This window comes from Sorghum bicolor, chromosome 8 (assembly GCF_000003195.3).
Source record: "Sorghum bicolor cultivar BTx623 chromosome 8, Sorghum_bicolor_NCBIv3, whole genome shotgun sequence".
NCBI classification, from domain to species: Eukaryota; Viridiplantae; Streptophyta; class Magnoliopsida; order Poales; family Poaceae; genus Sorghum; species Sorghum bicolor.
The window spans coordinates 61182757-61203298 of NC_012877.2; the positions used below are offsets into that span (position 1 = coordinate 61182757).

The following is a 20542-nucleotide window of genomic DNA, read 5'->3' on the forward strand; positions in this document are numbered from 1 at the left end:
TGCCTGCCATGCTTGCCTGCCGTTCACGCGCGTGTCAGCCCAGGCAGGTGTCACTGTCACATGCAGTTGACCATCAAAAAGATGCATACTCCTACCACACACCACAGGAACGCCGAAAGAACCATCTCGAAATCTAGAAAACCATTTGTTCCCTAGTTTGTCACGAGAGAAAGCACTGATAAGCTCAATCTGTCATTCGTTCACTAATATTTCTCTCAAACAATAAATCAGCAATATCTATGAGAGAAAAAGAGAAAGACATTTGACATTTTTTCCCCCATCTCGAATTGTCCCTCGGATCATCAGGAATCAGGAGCCGGCAGGTACAGCTTCAGCATCACCACCCACCACTCCCTACGGCCTACCTCAGTGCAGTGCAGCTTCCAGGTCGCTCTTCCCCTAACGCCAGCGCCCCCAGCTGTTGCAGTACAGCAGGCAAGACGAAGGGATGGAGCCGGCGACGCAGCCGAGACGAGGCGCGGGCGCGGGCGCCCGCATCTGCCATCGCGCACTCCCATTGTCGGATGCCCTACAGTAGGCATCTCCTTCCTCTCTTATTCCTGATGACACACGGCCTTCCTTGCGGAGCTCGACGATGGACCGGCCAACCTGTCAAATGTCAATGCACTCTGGGGTTTCGGCGCCGCTGATCGATGCCGCCAATGGATGTCCACGCACTCGATGCACCTGGTCGTGTGCCACAGCTATCCATGATTCTTTCAGGGACGAGGCTGCTGGCGTCGTGGCGGTAGGTTCCTCCAGCGATGCGATGCCTCTGTCAGTAGCACGACGTCAGGCAGGCATTTGGCCTGCAGCAAGTTTCAGAGAATAATGTGGTATCAATTTCAGCAATAGCTTCCACTTACGCGCCTGCCTGCCTGGATTAATTTCAAATGCTCAGCAAGAGATGACTAGTCCCACTACCTGAGTGAAGCTGCTCAGCAATCGCAAGATGCTCCTTGTCATTAGCCATGCTGACAACAAGCGCTGGAAGCCTGTTATGGTCTGATGGTTTCTTTCACTTCTGATAAGGCCTTTGCAGATGCCCTCATATATGCTGAGACATATAGCTCAAGCATTAGGGACTGACGCTACTAAGAAGGGGAGGGATATGATGTCAATAACAGGTTATAGCAGAGGTTAACCTCCATCGATGAGTACAGTGGATGCGCCCCGATCGAGTACTGATGCTTCCTCTGCTGTCAGAAACTGGCTCCTCCCGCCTAGGAAGTTGAGTCTTTCTCGCGAGGGTGGTTGCTCTGGCGATGCCATGGCGATGCTCGCCTCCGTCGGTAGCACGTTGTCAGGCGTTCAACCTGCAGCAAGTTTCAGAGAAAATATGGCATCAACTTCTGCATTAACTTTCAATCATACGCCGGCAAATCCAAATCTCAAATGCTCAGCAAGGGATTGCTAGTCCCACTCAGTACCTGAGACAAGCTGCTCAGCAAACACAAAAGATGCTCCTTGTCATTAGCCATTCCGACAACAAGCGCTAGAGGCCCTTCTGGTCTGTCTCACAGTTTGTATCACGTCTGATAATGCCTTGGAAGATGCCTTAGTGCTAGTTAGTATGGGCTGGGACATAGTTCAAGCATCAGCGACTGACTGGCACTACTGCAAGGGAAGGATATGTCAAGAGCAGGTTACAGCAGAGGTTGACCTCCATGGATGGATGAGAACATACAGTGGATGTGCCATCCAACCCGGGCTCTGCTGTCAGAAACTGGCTCCTCGGGTCCTCCCAGGAAGTTGGGTCTCCTCTAAGTTGGCTTGGCTGCAAACGTCAGAGATATCCAATCCTTAACTTACCAAACCCATACAATAGAGAAGAAAAAACACATCGGTGAATAATGTGTGCGATAAACAGAAAACAGACAAATGAATGAAGAAACAGAGAAAGAAAGGGTCAAATGTTCAGTCTTCTAATATTTCAGCCTCATTCATGATCAATCTTAACTGTGGAGAAATGTCACTTCGATGAAACTGGATGTATGGACTGTCAGCAAATTGGCTTGGAAGTATGGTTACCTCGACTACGTACGGAGACAGAGATCTGCGCAAGCAGCTGTGACAGCATTCCGACGCTGATGACCTCCCAGCAGCTGGAGGTATACATCATCCAATCCAACGGACTGAAAAGGGAAGTTTGCGCTGATCAGTTAGAAGATTTGAAAAACAGATGGGAGCCTATCACATTTAGACTAAGTAGGTTACGTTGTGATGAAACTCACAAATGGTACATCATTTGAAATCTCGATGCTGATGTAACAGCGTTGATATGGTTTTCCAGTATCCCAATCTATGCATTTCGTAAAGCTCTTCACGCCAGGATCACAAGCAGATATCATGGGAGATTGCGTCAAGAATGCCCTGTCGTGAATAATTTGCTCAATCTCTGCTCAAAATGGTCCACCAATCACAGCCTGACAAAAAAAAGTTTGATATCCAGGTTACATGTTGTCTAGAACCAAAACCAAGATGGAATAGAAAAAAAACCTGAAGCATAGTATCATTGATTTGGACCATGTATGCTATGTCAAACAATTCATATATGAGTGAAGATTTAGAACAAAGTTGCAGTACAAATTCTAATGGTTGGAAAGGATTAAAGAAGCTAAATCAGAGGAAACTGGAAGAGACAGGGTTCAGTGGTGCTCCTTGCATGCAGAAGGTAAGGTGCCATTGATCAGATAATAACAAAGTAAAATGGCCACTAAAAAAATTGAGCTAATTCACGTTCAGCAACTAACATGGGTGATCCGTAGGTGGAACTTTTTGGTAAAAAATAGTGCGAAAAAAAGGAAGTGTTTGTTACCTTAGATTAGTAGCCTCAGAACTTAACTATGGGTATTGTTCCTTGCAGCTTCCGGCACTGCTTCTGTAGCTTCTCGTTGCTTTTCGTGACATCTAGCATTTGAAGTGAATTCGGGAGGCTGCCCTCATGCAGCGACCTGACAGCACGACAGAAGCGGATCCGTAATATCTTCAGTGAACTTGGAAGGCTTCCCTTTGGTAGCGACCGGAAGCCATCGCAACTAAATATGTGTAGTTCTGTCAGCGAACTTGGGAGGGTGCCCTTGGGCAGCGACCGGATGGTCTTACAGAACCAGATATGTAGTTCCACCAGTGAACTTGGAAGTCCGCCCTTGGGTAGCGACCGGAAGGAGCCACAGGACCAGATCTCTAATCTCTTGAGGTTGGGAAGCCCACCTAACCCTTCTGGCAGGGACTGCAGCCTAGAGTACCCCTTAATTCGAAGAACCTGGAGGGAGGTGAGCATCTGCAGGGCCTCCGATTGCTCCATTGTGAAGTGCTCCAAGTCGTCATTCCAAGCAAGCCCTAGCTCGGTGAGAGAGGAAGAGAAGTGGCCACCGACGGGCACAGCAGCGGCGCCTCCAGCTTCCCCATCCGTTTCAAGCGCCTGCAGCCTGGAGCTATGTTGGGGAAGAACTTGTTCGCACATCCGCGAAGGCTCTGGGACATCAAGTAAGTTGTGCGCTCCCCAGATTTGTAATTCCTTGAGATGGCCCTGGGCAAGGAGAGGCCATAGGTCCTCGGATCTTAGACCCCCACAATCATATAGGTCCAATTTGGTCAGATTTGTGAGAGGAGCCAGAGTCAGCATGCCATCCTTCACACCCTCAAGCACGAGGGACTGCAGGGAGGTCGGGAAAGGGCAGTAAAAAGAGGGGATGGACAGCTGTTCTCCTGTTGCAGCTTCTATTTCCAGTGATCTCAGAGAGCTCTGATTTTGGAGCAACTCCTTCAATTGGAGGGGCATGGACAGCTGTTCTCCTGTTGCAGCTTCTATTTCCTCTGCTTCTCCTGCCTGCTTGTTACCACACTTCCATAGTTCCAACGTTGAGAGGTTAGGGAAATAAGAGATTAGCTGTACCAATTCCTTCACAGTGGCACCACAATCTGATATCTGGAGCTGTTCAACTGGGAACTCGAATGGGGAATCATTCTCACCTTCAGTTGGCCATAGGACACTACTAAAGTCACTTATACCCAGGGTATTCAGAGAGTTTAGCAGTTGCAGGTGATGTAGAGGCACTTGTGAGCATCCAAAAATCCTGAACTCCCTTATTTCACTCAGATTAGTAAAGGCCAATACATTCCAGAGTTCACGATCAAGAGCATCCTTTTTGAACTCTACACGAATTTTCTGTTCCTTTTTGCTGTAATCTAAGTTCTCAATACTCTTACCCACTCTCCACAGTTCGGCTTTGGACAGAGAACTACTCCAAGGAATTGGTGGCACTGACACTAATTCCTCACACTCTGAAATGTATATCTCCTGTACGTTGGGAAACATGTGCGGAGATGGCAACTCTGTAAGTTCAAAACAATCCTCAATAGTGAGTACCTGTAGCTTAGAGAAAGGGCTATCTGCACTCCATTTTCTTAGAGTTGCTATGTTGACAAGTTCTAGCCTTTTCAGATTCTCGAAGATTTGGCCTGTGACATTTGGGTGCTCTTCGCCGACCACCAACAACACTCCTAGCAAAGGTGGAAGACTTTTCCAGGCTACACCTTTGAGACAAAGGCATTCCAATTTCTTAGCAGAGTGGTCTGAACATAGCCAAGTAGGGTATGTGTGACCTCCATGTCCTCTAATGCACACTTGTTGAAGATTATTGTGTGGCTTAAGGCATTCAAGAACATCTTGTTCCTTTTTTGGATCCCTATCAGACTGGTCTCTATCCCAACCTAATATTAATCGATTTAAGTGTTGCAAATGGACTAATTTTAATTCTTCCAGCTCTGTTGCACCACCAACCTTTTCAAGATTGCAAATCTCCAATGACCCTTGCAGCTGTATCAATTTCCCAACTTGGTTCAATTCAAAACCTTGTTTTTCTCTATTGACCTCAAATCTCCTTATCTCTTGTATAGATTTAAGTTTCCCAATCTCAACAATTCCACAATGATAAGAATTATTTCCCACAAGAAAATGACGAATTTTCACTAGGTTGCTCATATCTCTTGTAGAAGAGCAGATCTCTTCTTCTTCCATATGAGCAAAAGTGTCGCATTCTTTTATATCTAGGACCAACAAGTTATAAAATCTTGATATACTACCAAATAAACTTCTTAAATTTAATACATAACCCTTTATCCTTAAGTAACGAAGATGGACAAGTTGTGAGAAACTGTGCAGCAGAACCTCCACATCATACGATGCACCTGATAAGAAAATGACACGAAGGGTTTTTGCATCCCGAAACATACCACTAAATATCTTGCAAAAGCTTCCATGGTGATCTCCAAATAACATCAAAGTACGTAGGTTTCTAGCTTTCAGTCTTTTACCAAGTATATCAAGCCCTTTCTTACAATTTTCAAAGGTTGCTTTGTCCTGGACATCTGAATTATTTATGATGATTGACATGTGATGTATAGATGCAGGAATTTGTATTGACCACACATTAGACCCTTGTATGCTAATACATTCATGTGCTGAAACATTTCTTGCCAAGTCATGGAGTAGATCATGTATCACATAATAAGTGCTGCCATCCTCTTTTTTTGCTTCATGGAAGAAGCCATGATTAACCAAGTCGCTTAAATAATCTAGTCCAATATCTTCAAGTCTCTTGTTTTGATCGTCGGGGCCTAACAGCCCTAGTCCTATCCACAAGTGGATTAACTCTTCCCTTCCAAATTCATAATCTTCAGGGAACAAGGCACAGTGGGCAAAACATTGTTGTAGATGAAAAGGAAGATAGTTATAGCTAAGCTTTAATGCTGGCATGATATCATCCTCATTGGCCTGATATTCCCATTCTTTACTCTCAAGTACCCTTCTCCAATGGTCTGTGTTAAGTTCAGTTTTCAGTAATCTACCGACAGTTTTAACTGCAAGAGGGAAACCTTTCAATCTCTTCACTATTTCGCACCCAAAATCATGCAAATTAGGGTTCCCTTCCCATGTTTGCTGGTCATCAAACACACATGCTTGGAAGAAACACATGCATTCTTCATCACTTAACCGTTCTAATCTTATTTGACAGCCTACTGTTGCAACCATTTGTGCCACCTTCGGTATCCTTGTTGTGACTATTGCCATGTTACCTTTTGTTTGCATTTTCTTAAATGGGGCTAGCAGTTTTTTCCATTCATTTTCGTGATCTGTCCACATGTCATCCAAAACAAGCAAGAACCGTTTGGACTGCAATCTTTTTTCAATCAGACCTTCAGCACTTTCATTTCCATTTTCATTGTCAAGTTTAGGGATTTGTTTTATGATTTCTTGTGCCAACTTACTTGCACTGAAATTCTGAGAGACACATACCCATACCAGGACTTGGAAGTGGCTCTTTGCTTCTTCATATATATGTTGTGTGAGTGTTGTCTTCCCAAGACCCCCTGGACCAACTATCGAAAGAACAGTGAGATCATCATTGACATGATATTTAGAGGTTATTCCATCTATGACATCCTTTTTCAAATCATCCCTCCCATATAACTTTGGCTCTATAATCTGTGGGGTGGTGGTTCTGGTGGTTTGGTTGAAAGCAGTGCCTTGTTGGGCTGAGATGCCAGTGGAGGCTATAGTTCCCTGCAGCTCCAGATCTAGAATTGTAGAGACCATAGCACACACTGGCTTAAGCTGCTCAACTATGTCCACCATCCGTTTGGACATGGCCACCCGATCAAACTTGAGTTTTGGCTTTCTACGATGGTGACACACCACAGAAGCACAGGAACATGAGGGGAGCTTCAGCTTACTGACGACGGCCCCGGCCGTGTGGCGTGCGTTGAGGACAAGGCCCCCGACGAGACCTCGGACATCGGCGTCAATGGTCTCATAGGTCCCGTCGAGCTCGTCTTGGATGCGGAAGTACTCCAGCTCGTCTAGAACGTCATCAGCATCAAATGCTTGGTTGCGGAGCTCCTGCAAGAGCTGCCCCAGTGCCGGGCTGCGGACATCCCTGCCACGGGCGTTGTCTAGCATCCCCTGGGCGTACAGGAGTTGCAGCTTGAGGGCGCGGATGTTGGGGGCCAGCTTCGAAGAGGCTGCCCAAGACTCCATGAGGCCATCGGAGATGGGTCTCAGTGCCCTGGACACCGCCCAGCGTGCTGCGCTGATGGTGATCTCCATCCTCTCTTTCAAAGGGTGTTGGATGACGAAGATTCTGTGAATCAAAGCATCGATCAAGTTATGAGCCTGTTCGGAACAGCTGCAGCTGCACTAGCACAAGAAACGGTGTTGCGTGAGTCTTTGTTTGCAGCAACAGCCGCACTGGCAAGAAGCTGTTCTGAAGCTGAAGCCAATGTACTAGGATTAGCTCGCTGTTTGTTCTGCAAGAGGTGAAGTATGTGCAGATCACAAGGCTAGCCAGCTGCTTACCTAGGCTACGCAGGAGGTGCCCTGCGTGGTCGGCACCGGGTTGGAGACTGGAGCAGCTGCAACGAGCCAATGACACAGGCACCACGGAGTTGGAGCCTTGGAGGCCGCGGACGTGAAGAGGTGTCTGTGAACTGGAACACTTATCTGGGAGGAATGCGAGAGAGAAGAACTCTAGCCTCCGGACAAGCAACTTGCACCGGTGGTGTGTGCTGTGTGGATGGAGATGTAGATATTTCTGAACGGCTGGGAGTGCCAGCGTGTGTTTGGTTTGGACTGATATTTTTGAAAAGTCAAGCAGAGTATGGAATCTTGCTTGCCTGACAGCTTATTGAAGTGGACACGGCCTCCTGCCAGCCAAGGCGAGAGCGAGAGCTTGGCATGGATTGCTCAATCACACTGCGCTACAGCAGTTCAACCCTGTATCTCACAGCTTGTGTTTGCACAGACTGAGTTCCCTTTGGCCTTAAGCTTGTTCAATTACCTAGCAGATGTTGTAATTTTCGTTTCAGGTATTTGAGCTCAGCAGGGACCTTAATCCTGATTGAGAAAAAACGTTAGGTCGGGTATCCTTTGGCCTTTGCAAGTTTGGCTATGTAGGTCCGGTTCCATTCCAGCTGATGTCACTGAAATGCAGGACACAAAGCTTGTTCAATTATTCTTGTCCTTCCCCGAATTCCTCTTGACTGACTTGCAGTCTGAAGAGGCCAGTGGTCTCGTAGGTCCCATCGACCTTGTCCTGCAACCCCGCGCGACACTGACTTTCGTTTTTATTTGGCAATTATTGTCCAATCATGGACTAACAGGCTCAAAAGATTCATCCCGTGATTTACAGGCAAACTATGTAATTGTTTTCGACTATATTTAATGCTTCATGCATGTGCCGCAAGATTCGATGTGACGGAGAATCTTGAAAAGTTTTTGATTTTTTGGGTTGAACTAAACAAGGCCGTGCTTTCGTTTGTATTTGGTAATTATTGTCCAATCATGGACTAACTAGGCTCAAAAGATTCGTCTCATAAATTACAGACAAACTGTGTAATTAGTTTGTTTTCATCTACATTTAATACTCGATGCATGTGTTTAAAGATTCGATTTGACGGTAAATCTTGAATATTTTTGGAAACTAAAAAAAGGCCTAAGCTCAAGTGAACAGGACGTCCGACGACCATTGACCTGGACCTGGACACAGAACCACAGCGAGCCGATCGAAGAAGCCGCGGCCACATCGAGCCGAGTAGCTTAAACCATGCAATGCAAGATGGGATCGAAGAACCTTCAGCCGTTCAGCGAATCAATTGGGCTGACTGACTGAACTGTGCAGTCCCAATTGTCAAAAGTTTGGTAGCCAACAGGGCTTCACATTCAGTGTGTTTAACAGAGCTTGACTCTGAAAATTCAGGTTCAGTGTTCTTGACAGCCTGCGTTGGACAGCTGATTTTGATATGTGATTCTACTTTGAAAAGCAGGGCCCTTTGCCTTCAAGACAAACTAGACCCTATGTTCATTTGATTTTAGATTATAGTGAGATTGAGATCCATCTGAAAAGCAATCATTGAAATGCTAGCAGAGCAGAACTTTTTACTTACTAGCTTCGTTCAGTCCTGTATCTCATGTGCTTTCGCATGCTAGCCATTTGGCCTACACTCAAAATGCAGCAGTTGCCTGTTCTATTCTTAGCGGCACACTCTTGCACACTTTGATTCAGCACAATGTAAGTTTGACAAACATAATTTGGCAAGCCAATTCAGTCTAGAGAACAACCTATATATCGTCTCAACTTAGACATTATCTAGCATAATCAATTGACAACCTCTTCAGTTAGCAATGTGTCATCATTTTGAAAGGGTCCATGTCAAGGACTGCCTAACCATGCAAATAACTCACATGAAAATCCCAACTTCGGATGGCTGCACATGGTCAGTAGGAGATTGGATTTTTTTTTCATAAGAATTTATTTGGTAAGCGTGGCTGTGCCAGTCAACTTTTCTTGGTTGTCCATGCATATGAAAATCTAAAAAAACAAGATGAATTATGGATTTTAATTTTTTTTTCCTGTATATATGACATGAATTATGGATTGGCTGAAGACCTGTTAGTCTAATATTAAATTACATAACAAGATGAATGATTGAATTAAGTGATACAAAAAATATTTTACCTCCACGGTAGCGCTGCCATCTAGTTTCGAGCCATTTATCCTCCAAGGACAAGGGCCCGTCGATTCATCACCAGACTTGCAAAACCCCCCTATATTTCTTTGTAGTTGACTTACAAACAAGAGAAATCTACATTTACTTGAGACTTACAAACAGAAGAAATCTACATTTATATTTACTACTGTCTTCTACTGGAACGAAAAAAAGACAGGAAGTGCATCCAATATTTACTACTGTCTACTATGTACTGGTATGAAATAAGAGATGAAGTGCATCGAATTTATATCTTTCCACTTGAAGAATCGGAAGGCTGTACTCTATTGCTGGATGACAAACAGTAGGCAACAGTGACCTTGCATGGGCATCGGCATCTATTTGCACGGATTGGTCCACCTGGACATCAGGTATATTTGGCCATCTCCACCTTGGCTGGTTTCACCAGCAGCGTCACCGCCTACCCTGAGAACGCTTGGAACACAGAACAAGACATCAAGATCATGTACAAAGACGCAAAACGAGACACACCAGCAGCAGAAGCCCCACCGTGGTCATGTGCGTGAGCGCGTCGTTCCTGGTGTTGTCTAGTCTCCTGCCCGGCGAGGCAAGCCCTAGGTCACTTGCCATCTGGCTTCCTGCCAGCGCGACGAGGCTTCGACGGCCGTTGGAGGGAGCAGATCGCCTACCGCCGCCGGGGGCTCGCCGGGCGACGGTGGATCGCCGGGGAGAGGTTTTGCGGTGGAAACGTCGATCTTTTTTTAGAGAAACTGAAACATCAATCTGTGTACAAAGACTAAAGGGCAATACAGTCATTAACTAAAAATACATGTATTTTAAATTATCAAAATTAATTAAAAAGGGCCAAAATATCATTAGAGCTTATAAACAACGTTTAGAGTTCTGTTTGGAAGAAACCAATGTTACGAGTCCTATTTGGAAGAAGCCAATTATAATTGGATAACCATTTTCTCCGTAACCTCCGTTGTGGCCATGCTGCGGCAGCGGGAGGCGCCGGAGTCGCGGCCGTGATACTCAGATGCAGCGAATCAAGCAAGCGCCTCTCCACTCCTCGCTGCGGGATACAGACGAACGGAACAGGGTCAGGAAGGATAAGGAAGGGAGGGCGCCGGAGTCGGGCGGCAGAGGACGTGTGCGAGGAGGGAGACATCTTCAACAAATTCAGCTTGACTGACTGAACTCTGCATCTTCTTCAGCAAGTGTCGAAGTTGGTAGACAACACAGCAGGGATTCACATTCTGAAGAGACCCCAAATTGCTCGATGGTATGCTTCAGTAAATTCAGTCCATTTCCATCTGTGGCTGTCTGCAACATGTTAGTACTTAATATGTTGCAAATCTACTGAAACTCAAATTTCCATCGGTGGCTGTCTGCAACATGTTAGTAATCAAGAGATTTTGTCTGCAACGTTTTATTTCAATGACAGTTCAGCCTCCAGTTAATGTTTTCTTTTTCTTATTATGCGACAACATTCCAGAAAAAACACTGTGGTTTCCTTCATTCCTCTCAATCCCTTTCCATATCTGTCCTGTTGCAGACCAATAGTTTCCCATTTTTTATGAGACAAAAATAACAGAATACTTTGAAGTCGTAGTAGTTTATTGACTAAATTACCCTAATGCAGAAAGTTCGGGGCCTAAATTAGAGTTTGGCACATGCCCCCAAACTTTCAATCATGACCTGCATGTGTAGCTAGCGTCAGATTGTCTGTAATCAAAATAAAAGGTATTGGTAAGCATAACAAAGTTCACGTCTATCTTATCCTATAAATTTGCTGAACACATATAGTATCGTATTATCCATATTTTCACGTCGGTTACTGAAAATTTACATGTTCCCAGGTTACTGAAAATTTACATGTTCCCAACATTGTCAAATCATAAACCAAGCAAAGTTGTACCAGAGTGCAGGGTCATAGCAAAATTGTACCTGGAGTGCAGAAGCTCGTGTAGGGAACAACACAGGGAACACGACCAAGCAAGCCATCTTCATCACATTCCCCCTTGTATACCTTCCGCACCCGACCAGACTTTAGATCAAAGCTGAATAGCACACCATCATTCATTCCCACGAAAAAGACATCAACACCATGCGCAAAGCCAAGGAAGCCATAACTGATGGAGCCGGCACCGACTGGAAGCAACTTCTCAAGCTCAATGACTCTAGTCCGTGTCCATCCCACGCCTCCGTTTGGATTCACCTCCATTGACCAGAGCAAGAGTCTGGCGGCCATATCCACTCTTGCAAATCCCAGCCCACCACCCTCCATCTCCATGAGCGCAATAGCACAATTGGAGGCTCGAGGTAAGTGAACCACAGATGTCTCCGTTGTGGCCAAATCAAAACCTAGGACCCTACTGCCATTATCAATCGAGAAGTAGAGTGTGTTCCCACAAGGGCAGTAGGCACTAGATCGACGCTGCACTTGGGGACCAGAGTCGGCTCGCTCCAGCAGGCTGCCGCCGATGAGTAGACGCGCAAGGACCAGCGCTGGACCTGGCTGTAGCTGTAGTACTTGGTGACAAAGCGAACGACGACGAAGGCTGTACCGTCGGCCGTGGGCTCGCGGAGCACAGTCGCGTACCACTCGTCCCGTTCGCAGTCGTCCAGGACTGGTATCTCCCACCGCTCGCCCGTTGTCGGGTCCCAGATGACGAGGGCGTCGACCTCGTCGTCACCCAGGACGAAGTGGAGGACGACGAGGCCGTGGCGGGCGTCGAGGACGACGCAGTCGCGGACGTCCTCCTCGCAGCCGGTGGGTGTCGGGCGGAAAGAGGAGGTGGGGACGAACCAGGCGAACAAGGGGTTGCACAGGAAGCCGAGCAGTGGTGCTGTGCGGTGGAACTCCATGAACCGGCGGCGGAAGCTGCGGGCACAGACGATGCGGCACCAGGGCTTGCAGACGAGCGCGGCGCGGACGAGGCTCGCGGGATCGGCCGGTGGGAGGCGGAGGAGGATCTCTTCGACGACGTCGGCCGGCAGCTCCATACTGCTACAGATCCGGGGAGAGGAGCGGCGCAAGCGCGAGGCTGAGGCAGAGGCGGAGGCGTGGGTGCCGGAGGGATCCGGCGAGGGGCGGCGCTGCCTGCTGCGACAGCGGAGGTTTTTTTTTTTTTTTTTTTTTGAGCTGCGACAGCGGAGCTGGGCTGCGAATTGGGCCGTTCAGCTTCTCGAGTGGAGAGGCCTTCGAATTTTCTGTTCCATCAGCCCACAGCCCACGGGAATTGCTAGTAGGCCCAGGCACAGCCCACAGCCCGCAGCGTGATCGAAGGAGATCTTCAGGAACTTAGACTGACAGACTGAACTCTGTTATTCTGAATAGACAACAGACCTTCATATATCGAGTGTTCTCATGAATTTCAGTTGTACTGATATCATAGTTTCTTGCAACCGGTGTTTGGTAACAAAGGGGGAGGGCAGTGAGGGGAGAGAAACTGGAATCGATTTTCAAGATTGACAGACTTCTGTGTGAATATACATGTTGCTGGTGACAAGAGACGAATTGGTAATGGCTTCTCGTCCCTCGCGAACCTGTATCTTGAAATTCTACGGAAATCTTAAGGGGTTGCGTGGCATACTGAACCCTGTTGTCTGTTGATGCCAACCCTATTAGACAAATTGCTCCAAATGTTTCTACTGCATTGTATCCAGGCCTGCCTGCAACGCATGAGTGATGGTAACTTCTTGTCGTCATTCACGTTTCCTGTGTGTGATGCTATGGCTGATCAAGGCACAAAAGCTGGCAGGGGCGAAGCTACGTGCTGATTAGGGGGTGCAAATACACCCCCTGAAATTTATAAAAACAGTGACTAGATCCAAAATTTCACCATATACGCACCCCCATAAAAAATGTCTATGCATCCACAAGCTAAATACACCCCCCTTCTAATTCGCTCTAGCTTCGCAACTGAAAGCTGGCAAGAAGGTTTATAGCATCTTTGAGGGTTATACTAATCTTTAAAAGAGACTGGTCCATGTCACCATGGAGGAGTTATCAATGTCATTGAGGGTCATAGTAATCTGTAAAGGATGATGGAGTTTAGAGTAGACTAGTGAAGGTCCAAGTGCTCGTTTTGTTTGAGCCCCACTTCCTGTAGCAAATGGGGCAGGAAGATTATAAAGAGCAAGGACGTCTAAGAAAACTGTCCATGCTTTGATAATGCTTTTATGTGGAAAAACTCCTCAAAATGAGGAGTAAAAAACCACGGGACCATCACGGTCCACTGCCAAACTTTCCATTATATGAGGACCATGTACTCTTTACAATATCTAGAGATAATACCAGATCTGAAAACCGTCATAATAAAACCCTTGCACGACCAAACATAACCACGAATGTAACCTTGAGCTAACAGGAGTTAACCACTTCACCAACATAAGGTCATGCCGTTGAATCCTGAAGCAGTCAATCCATTTTGCACGCTGCTGAACAATGGCAACGCAAACTAAAAAAGTCTCTCTCAAACTTGATGTTCTTCTAGCACAGTACACAAGTTTTTCCACAGCTGCAGCTCAAGCAAAACATGTTTTACTGAACTTCTTTTCAACTCTATCTTTGGAGCAACGTGGCATCTAAACTGTCCGTGCAAAGGTGATTTTCTCCCTTTTGAACCCCAGTATCTTGAACATGACTCAAGACCATGCCAGTTCTAGGCTCATTGATGCTGCTGCAACTGCAACGGAACTATGAAATGACTGCACCTCTACCAGTTGCAGCATCGCTACTCACTTGGTACAAAGAACATCCATAGTTCAGAACAATCCCTTTCCTAAAACAGAAGACAAATTGAATAATTGAAGTCACTTATTTGCATAATGTCACGGACATAATATTAATCTCTATGTATCCTAATGTCACCACATTGACAGAGAAGCAAATACTATTCATTTTCAAAAATTGTAAAATATCTATATTTTCATTATCTTCAAATTCAGTTATGAGTGTTCATTTTATATTATCAGAAAAATCAGTATGTTTCATAGAGGCTTCCAACATTAAGACCTATTTGTATAATTATGTACTGTAATATTGTATGGGCATGGCTATTTAAAAGGTCAAAAAGGGGGGCAGCAGCCAGATATATCTAAATAATGAAACAAGCTACAACGTCATATCAGTATGGCTCAGTGACTGACTGACGCTCCTAACATAACCAGAGAGAGAGAGAGAGAGAGTTTCAAATGTTCAGCCTTCTAATATTTTAGCCCCATTCATTAGCAAGCTTCAAGTAAGGAAACAAATTTTACATGCTATTAACACTGGAGAAATGTCACCTCAATGAAACTGGATGGATGGAGTGTCAGCAAATTGGCTTGGAACTAATAAAATTTCTATGTCTAATAAAATTTACAGGCACAACTTTATTTTGTCGTCTTTACAAAAAACAAAAAAAATGAGAGAAAGGAGGTGAGATACTGACAGAGATATTTTGCAGAAGTAGCGCCTCAAAAGCCAGCAGTCTTGTAGGAGTACAAAACAGCGGGCTGCTGTGCTGCCGCCCCACACACGACCTGCGAACCCCAGGATGAGGCTGTGCCGATCCCATCAGCAGAGACGATGCCTGCCATGCTTGCCTGCAGTCCACGCGTGTGTCACATGCAGTTGACCATCAAAAGATGCACACCACACACCACAGTAACGCCGAAAGATCCATCTCAGAATCTATCCATCCATCAAGGGAAAGAGAGGCATTCGAGAGCCGGCTGGTACAGCTTCAGCATTAGCACCCACCACTCCCTACCACCGCCTACCTCAGTCTCAGTGCAACTTCCACTTTGCACTCATCAACCAGTGTCTCTGTATGAATGGCGTGAAAACGAAATGCCCGGCCCCTCTTCCTCAACGCCGGCGCCCCAGCTGTTGCAGTACTGGCAGCAGCAAGACGAAGGGATGTAGCCGGCCGGCGACACAGACGAGGCGAGCGCGCCGGCGCCTGCAACAGCCACTTCTAGTCTTGTATGCTCGCGAACTCCCATTGTCGGACGCCCAACAGTACGCATCTCCTTGCTCTCCTATTCCTGACACAAGGCCTTCCTTGCTGAGCGATGGACCGGCCAAACTGGCCAACCTGTTAATGCGCTCTGGGGTTTCAGCGCCGCTGAGAGATGCCGCCGATGGATGTCCACACACTCGATGCACCTGGCCCCGTGCCGCGGCTATCCATGATTCTTTCAGGGACGAGGTTGCTGGCGTCGCGCAGGAGGTTCCTCTAGGGATGCAATGCGATGCTCGCCTCCGTCAGTAGCACGACATCAGGCAGGCATTCCACCTGCAGCAAGTTTCAGAGAATAATGTGGTATCAATTTCAGCAATAGCTTCCACTTACGTGCCTGCCTGCCTGCCTGTCTGCCTGGATTAATTTCAAATGCTCAGCAAGAGATGACTAGTCCCGCTACCTGAGTGAAGCTGCTAGCAATCGCAAGATGCTCCTTGTCAATATCCATGCTGACAACAAGCGCTGGAAGCCTGTTATGGTCTGACGGTTTCTTTCACTTCTGATACGGCCTTTGCAGATGCCCCCATATATGCTGAGACATAGTTCCAGCATCAGCGACGACTGACGCTACTTAAGAAGGCGAGGGATGTCAATAGCAGTTTATAGCAGAGGTTAACCTCCATCGACGAGTACAGTGGATGCGCCCTGATTGAGTACTGACGCTTCCTCTGCTGTCAGAAACTGGCTCCTCCGAGGAAGTTGAGTCTTCCTCGCGTGGGTGGTTGCTCCGGCAAGTGGCGATGCTCACCTCCATCAGTAGCACGACATCAGGCGTTTAACCTGCAAAGTTTAATAATGCCTTTCAGCAGACAGTTTGTATCACGTCTAATAATGCCTTTGCACATGCCTTAGTGCTAGTTAGTATGCGCTGGGACATAGTTCAAGCATCAGCGACTGACTGGCGCTACTGCAAGGGAAGGATATGTCAAGAGAAGGTTACAGCAGATGGATGAGTACATACAGTGGGTGTGCCATCGAGCCCGAGCTCTGCTCTCAGAAACTGGCTCCTCGGATCCTCCCAGGAAGTTGGGTCTCCTCTAAGTCGGCTTGGCTGGAAATGTTAGAGATATCCAATCCTTAACTTACCAAACCCGTGCAATAGAGAGGAGAAAACACATCAGTGAATGCATGTGATAAATGAAAAACAGAAAAGTGAATGAAGAAACAGAGAAAGGAAGGATCAAATGTTCAGCCTTATAATATTTCAGCCTCATTCATGATCAATCTTAACTCTGGAGAAATGTCACTTCGATGACACTGAATGGATGGACTGTCAGCATATTGGCTTGGAAGTATGGTTACCTTGACTAGTACGGAGACAGAGACCTGCGCAAGCAGCTGTGACAGTGTTCCAGCACTGATGACCTCCCAGCAGCTAGAGGTATACATCATCCAATCCAACCGACTGAAAAGGGAAGTTTGCGCTGATCAGTTAGAAGATTTGAAAAAACAGATGGGAGCCTATCACATTCAGACTAAGTAGGTTACGTCGCGATGAAACTCACCAATGGTACATCATTTAAAATCTCGATGCTGATTTAACAGCATTGATATATGGCTTTCCATTATCCCAACTTATGCATTTTGTAAAGTTCTTCATGCCAGGGTCACAAGCAGATATCACGGGAGATTGCATCGTCAAGAATGCCCTGTAATGAAAAATTTGCTCAATCTCTGCTCAAAATGGTCCACCAATCACAGTCTGACCAAAAAAAATGTTTGATATCCAGGTTACATGTTGTCTAGAACCTAAACCAAGATGGAATAAAAAAAACCCTGAAACGTAGTATCATTGATTTGGACCATGTATGCTATGTCAAGCAATTCAAATAAGAGTGAAGATTTAAGAACAAAGTTGCAGCACAAATTCTAATGATTGGAAAGGATTAAAGAAGCTAAATCAGAGAAAACTGGAAGAGGGATGGTTCCTAATACTGTTACAGTGGTGCTCTTTGCATGCAGTGCAATGTAACAAGGTAAGGTGCCACTGATCAGATAATAACAAAGTAAAATGGCCACCAAAAAAAATTGAGCTACTTCACGTTCAGCAACTAACATGGGTGATCCTTAGGTGGAACTTTTTGGTAAAAAATAGTGCAAAAAAAGGAAGTGTTTGTTACCTTAGATTAGTAGCCTCAGAACTTAACTATGGGTATTGTTCCTTGCAGCTTCCGGCACTGCTTCTGTAGCTTCTCGTTGCTATTCGTGACATCTAGCTTTTGAAGTGAATTCGGGAGGCTGCCCTCATGCAGCGACCTGATAGCAGGACAGTCGCGGATCCGTAATATCTTCAGTGAACTTGGAAGGCTTCCCTTTGGTAGCGACCGGAAGCCATCGCAACTAATTATATTTAGTTCTGTCAGCGAACTTGGGAGGGTGCCCTTGGGCAGTGACCGGATGGCACCACAGCACCAGATTTGTAATTCCACCAGTGAACTTGGAAGTCCGCCCTTGGGTAGGGACCGAAAGCAGTTACAGTACTCGATCTCTAATCTCTTGAGGTTGGGAAGCCCACTTAACCCTTCTGGCAGGGACTGCAGCCTACAGTACCACTCAATTCGAAGAACCTGGAGGGAGGTGAGCATCTGCAGGGCCTCCGATTGCTCCATTGTGAAGTGCTCCAAGTCGCCATTCCGACCAAGGCATAGCTCGGTGAGAGAGGAAGAGAAGTGGCCATGGATGGGCACAGCAACGGCGCCCCCTGCTTCCCCAGCCGTTTCGAGCGCTTGCAGCCTGGAGCTATGTTGGGGAAGAACTTGTTCGCACATCCGCGAAGGCTCTGGGACATCAAGTAAGTTGTGCGCTCCCCAGATTTGTAATTCCTTGAGATGGCCCTGGGCGAGGAGATGCCATAGGTCCTCAGATCTTAGACCCCCACAATCATGTAGGTCCAATTTGGTCAGATTTGTGAGAGGAGCCAGCGAAAGCATGCCATCCTTCACACCACCAAGCTGGAGGGACTGCAGGGAGGTCGGGAAAGGGCAGTAAAAAGAGGGGGGCGAACTGGAGGATAGAAGCATGGGGCAGTTACGTATAACCAGTGATCTCAGAGAGCTCTGATTTTGAAGGGGCATGGGCAGCTGTCCTCCTGCTGCAGCTTCTATTTCCTCTGCTCCGCCTGCCTGCTTGTTACCACAACTCCATAGTTCCAACGTTAAGAGGTTAGGGAAATAAGAGATTAGCTGTAACAATTCCTTCACAGTGGCACCACAACCTGATATCTGGAGCTGTTCAACTGGGAACTCGAATGGGGAATCATTCTCACCTTCAGTTGGCCACAGGACACTAGTACAGTGACTTATATGCAGGGTCTTCAGAGAATTTAGCAGTTGTAGGTGATGTAGAGGCACTTGTGAGCATTCACTGATCCTGAACTCCTTTATTTCACTCAGATTACTGAAGGCCAATACATTCCAGAGTTCATGACCAAGAGCATCCTTTTTGAACCCTACACGAATTTCCTGCTCCTTTTTGCTGTAATCTAAGTTCTCAATAATCTTACCCACTCTCTGCAGTCTAGCTTTGGACAGAGAACTACTCCAAGGAATTGGTGGCACTGACACTAGTTCCTCACACTCTGAAATGTATATCTCCTGTAGGTTGGGAAACATGTGCGCAAATGGCAGCTCTGTAAGTACAGAACAATTCTTAACAATGAGTACCTCTAGCTTAGAGAAAGGGCTATCTACACTCCATTTTTTCAGAGTTGCTATGTTGACAAGTTCTAGAAATTTCAGATTCTGAAAGGTTTGCCCTGCGACGCTTGGCTGCTCTTCGCTGACCATCAACAACTCTCCTAGCAGAGGTGGAAGACTTTTCCAGGCTACACCTTTGAGACAAAGGCATTCCAAATTCTTAGCAGAGTGATCTGAACATAGCCAGGTAGGGTATGTGTGACCTCCATGTCCTCTAATGCACAGTTCTTGAAGATTATTGTGTGGCTTAAGGCATTTAAGAAGATCTTGTTCCTTTTTTGGGTCCCTATCAGATTGGTTTTCATCCCAACCTAATATTAATCGATTTAAGTGTTGCAAGTGGACTAATTTTAATTCTTCCAGCTCTGTTGCACCACCAACCTTTTCAAGATTACAAATCTCCAATGACCCATGGAGCTGTATCAATTTCCCCAATTGGTTCAATTCAAAACCTTGTTTTTCTCTTTTGACCTCAAATCTCCTTATCTCTTGTATAGATTTAAGTTTCCCAACCTCAACAATTCCACAATGATATGATTGATTTCCCACAAGAAAATGACGAATTTTCACTAGGTTGCTCATATCTCTTGTAGAAGTGCACATCTCTTCTGTGTCTATACGAGGAAAAGTGTTGCATTCTTTTATATCTAGGACCAACAAGTTATAAAATCTTGATATACTACCAAATAAACTTCTTAAATTTAATACATAACCCTTTATCCTTAAGTAACGAAGATGGACAAGTTGTGAGAAACTGTGCAGCAGAACCTCCACATCATACGATGCACCAGATAAGAAAATGACACGAAGGGTTTTTGCATCCCGAAACATACCACTAAATATCTTGCAAAAGCTTCCATGGTGATCTCCAAATAACATCAAAGTACGTAGGTTTCTAGCTTTCAGTCTTTTACCAAGTATATCAAGGCCTTTCTTACAATTTTCAAAGGTTGCTTTGTCCTCCACATCTGAATTATTTATGATGATGGACATGTGATGTATAGATGCAGGAATTTGTATTGACCCCACATTAGCCCCTTGTATGCTAAGACATTCATGTGCTGAAACATTTCTTGCCAAGTCATGGAGTAGGTCATGTATAACATAATAAGTGTGCCCATCCTCTTTTTTTTCTTCCTGGAAGAAGCCATAACTAACCAAGTCGCTTAAATAATCTAGTCCAATATCTTCAAGTCTCTTGTTTTGATCGTCGGGGCCTAACAGCCCTAGTCCTATCCACAAGTGGATTAACTCTTCCCTTCCAAATTCATAATCTTCAGGGAACAAGGCACAGTGGGCAAAACATTGTTGTAGATGAAA

At 45.9% G+C, this 20542-nt stretch overlaps 2 protein-coding genes, 1 long non-coding RNA gene and 1 pseudogene across 4 annotated transcripts; 1 reads left to right on the top strand and 3 right to left on the bottom strand.

Annotated features, from left to right (window-relative positions):
- On the bottom strand, window positions 130–8236 carry LOC8084474 (putative disease resistance protein RGA4). 2 transcript variants are annotated; one of them, XM_021446268.1, is made up of 8 exons: window positions 7361–8236; window positions 2819–7145; window positions 2235–2426; window positions 2032–2135; window positions 1431–1802; window positions 1146–1316; window positions 925–1057; window positions 130–809 (listed from the first exon to the last, which is right to left on the bottom strand). In XM_021446268.1, the coding sequence occupies exon 2, from the start codon at window positions 7109–7111 to the stop codon at window positions 2834–2836; it is 4278 nt and encodes a 1425-aa protein (XP_021301943.1). In that variant the 5' UTR covers window positions 7112–7145; window positions 7361–8236; the 3' UTR covers window positions 130–809; window positions 925–1057; window positions 1146–1316; window positions 1431–1802; window positions 2032–2135; window positions 2235–2426; window positions 2819–2833. The 2 variants fall into 2 exon arrangements, with proteins under 2 accessions (XP_021301943.1, XP_021301944.1); XM_021446269.1 differs by having other exon boundaries at window positions 2819–7196.
- On the top strand, window positions 3353–8842 carry LOC110429764. Its single transcript, XR_002446844.1, has 2 exons — window positions 3353–3489; window positions 8514–8842. It is a non-coding gene; the product is annotated as an uncharacterized LOC110429764 (long non-coding RNA).
- Window positions 9595–12650, bottom strand: LOC8084476. Its single transcript, XM_021446270.1, has 3 exons — window positions 11461–12650; window positions 10060–10836; window positions 9595–9984 (listed from the first exon to the last, which is right to left on the bottom strand). Exon 1 carries the CDS (start codon window positions 12517–12519, stop codon window positions 11878–11880), a length of 642 nt encoding a protein of 213 aa, XP_021301945.1. The 5' UTR covers window positions 12520–12650; the 3' UTR covers window positions 9595–9984; window positions 10060–10836; window positions 11461–11877.
- Window positions 13683–16372, bottom strand: LOC110437638 (annotated as a pseudogene).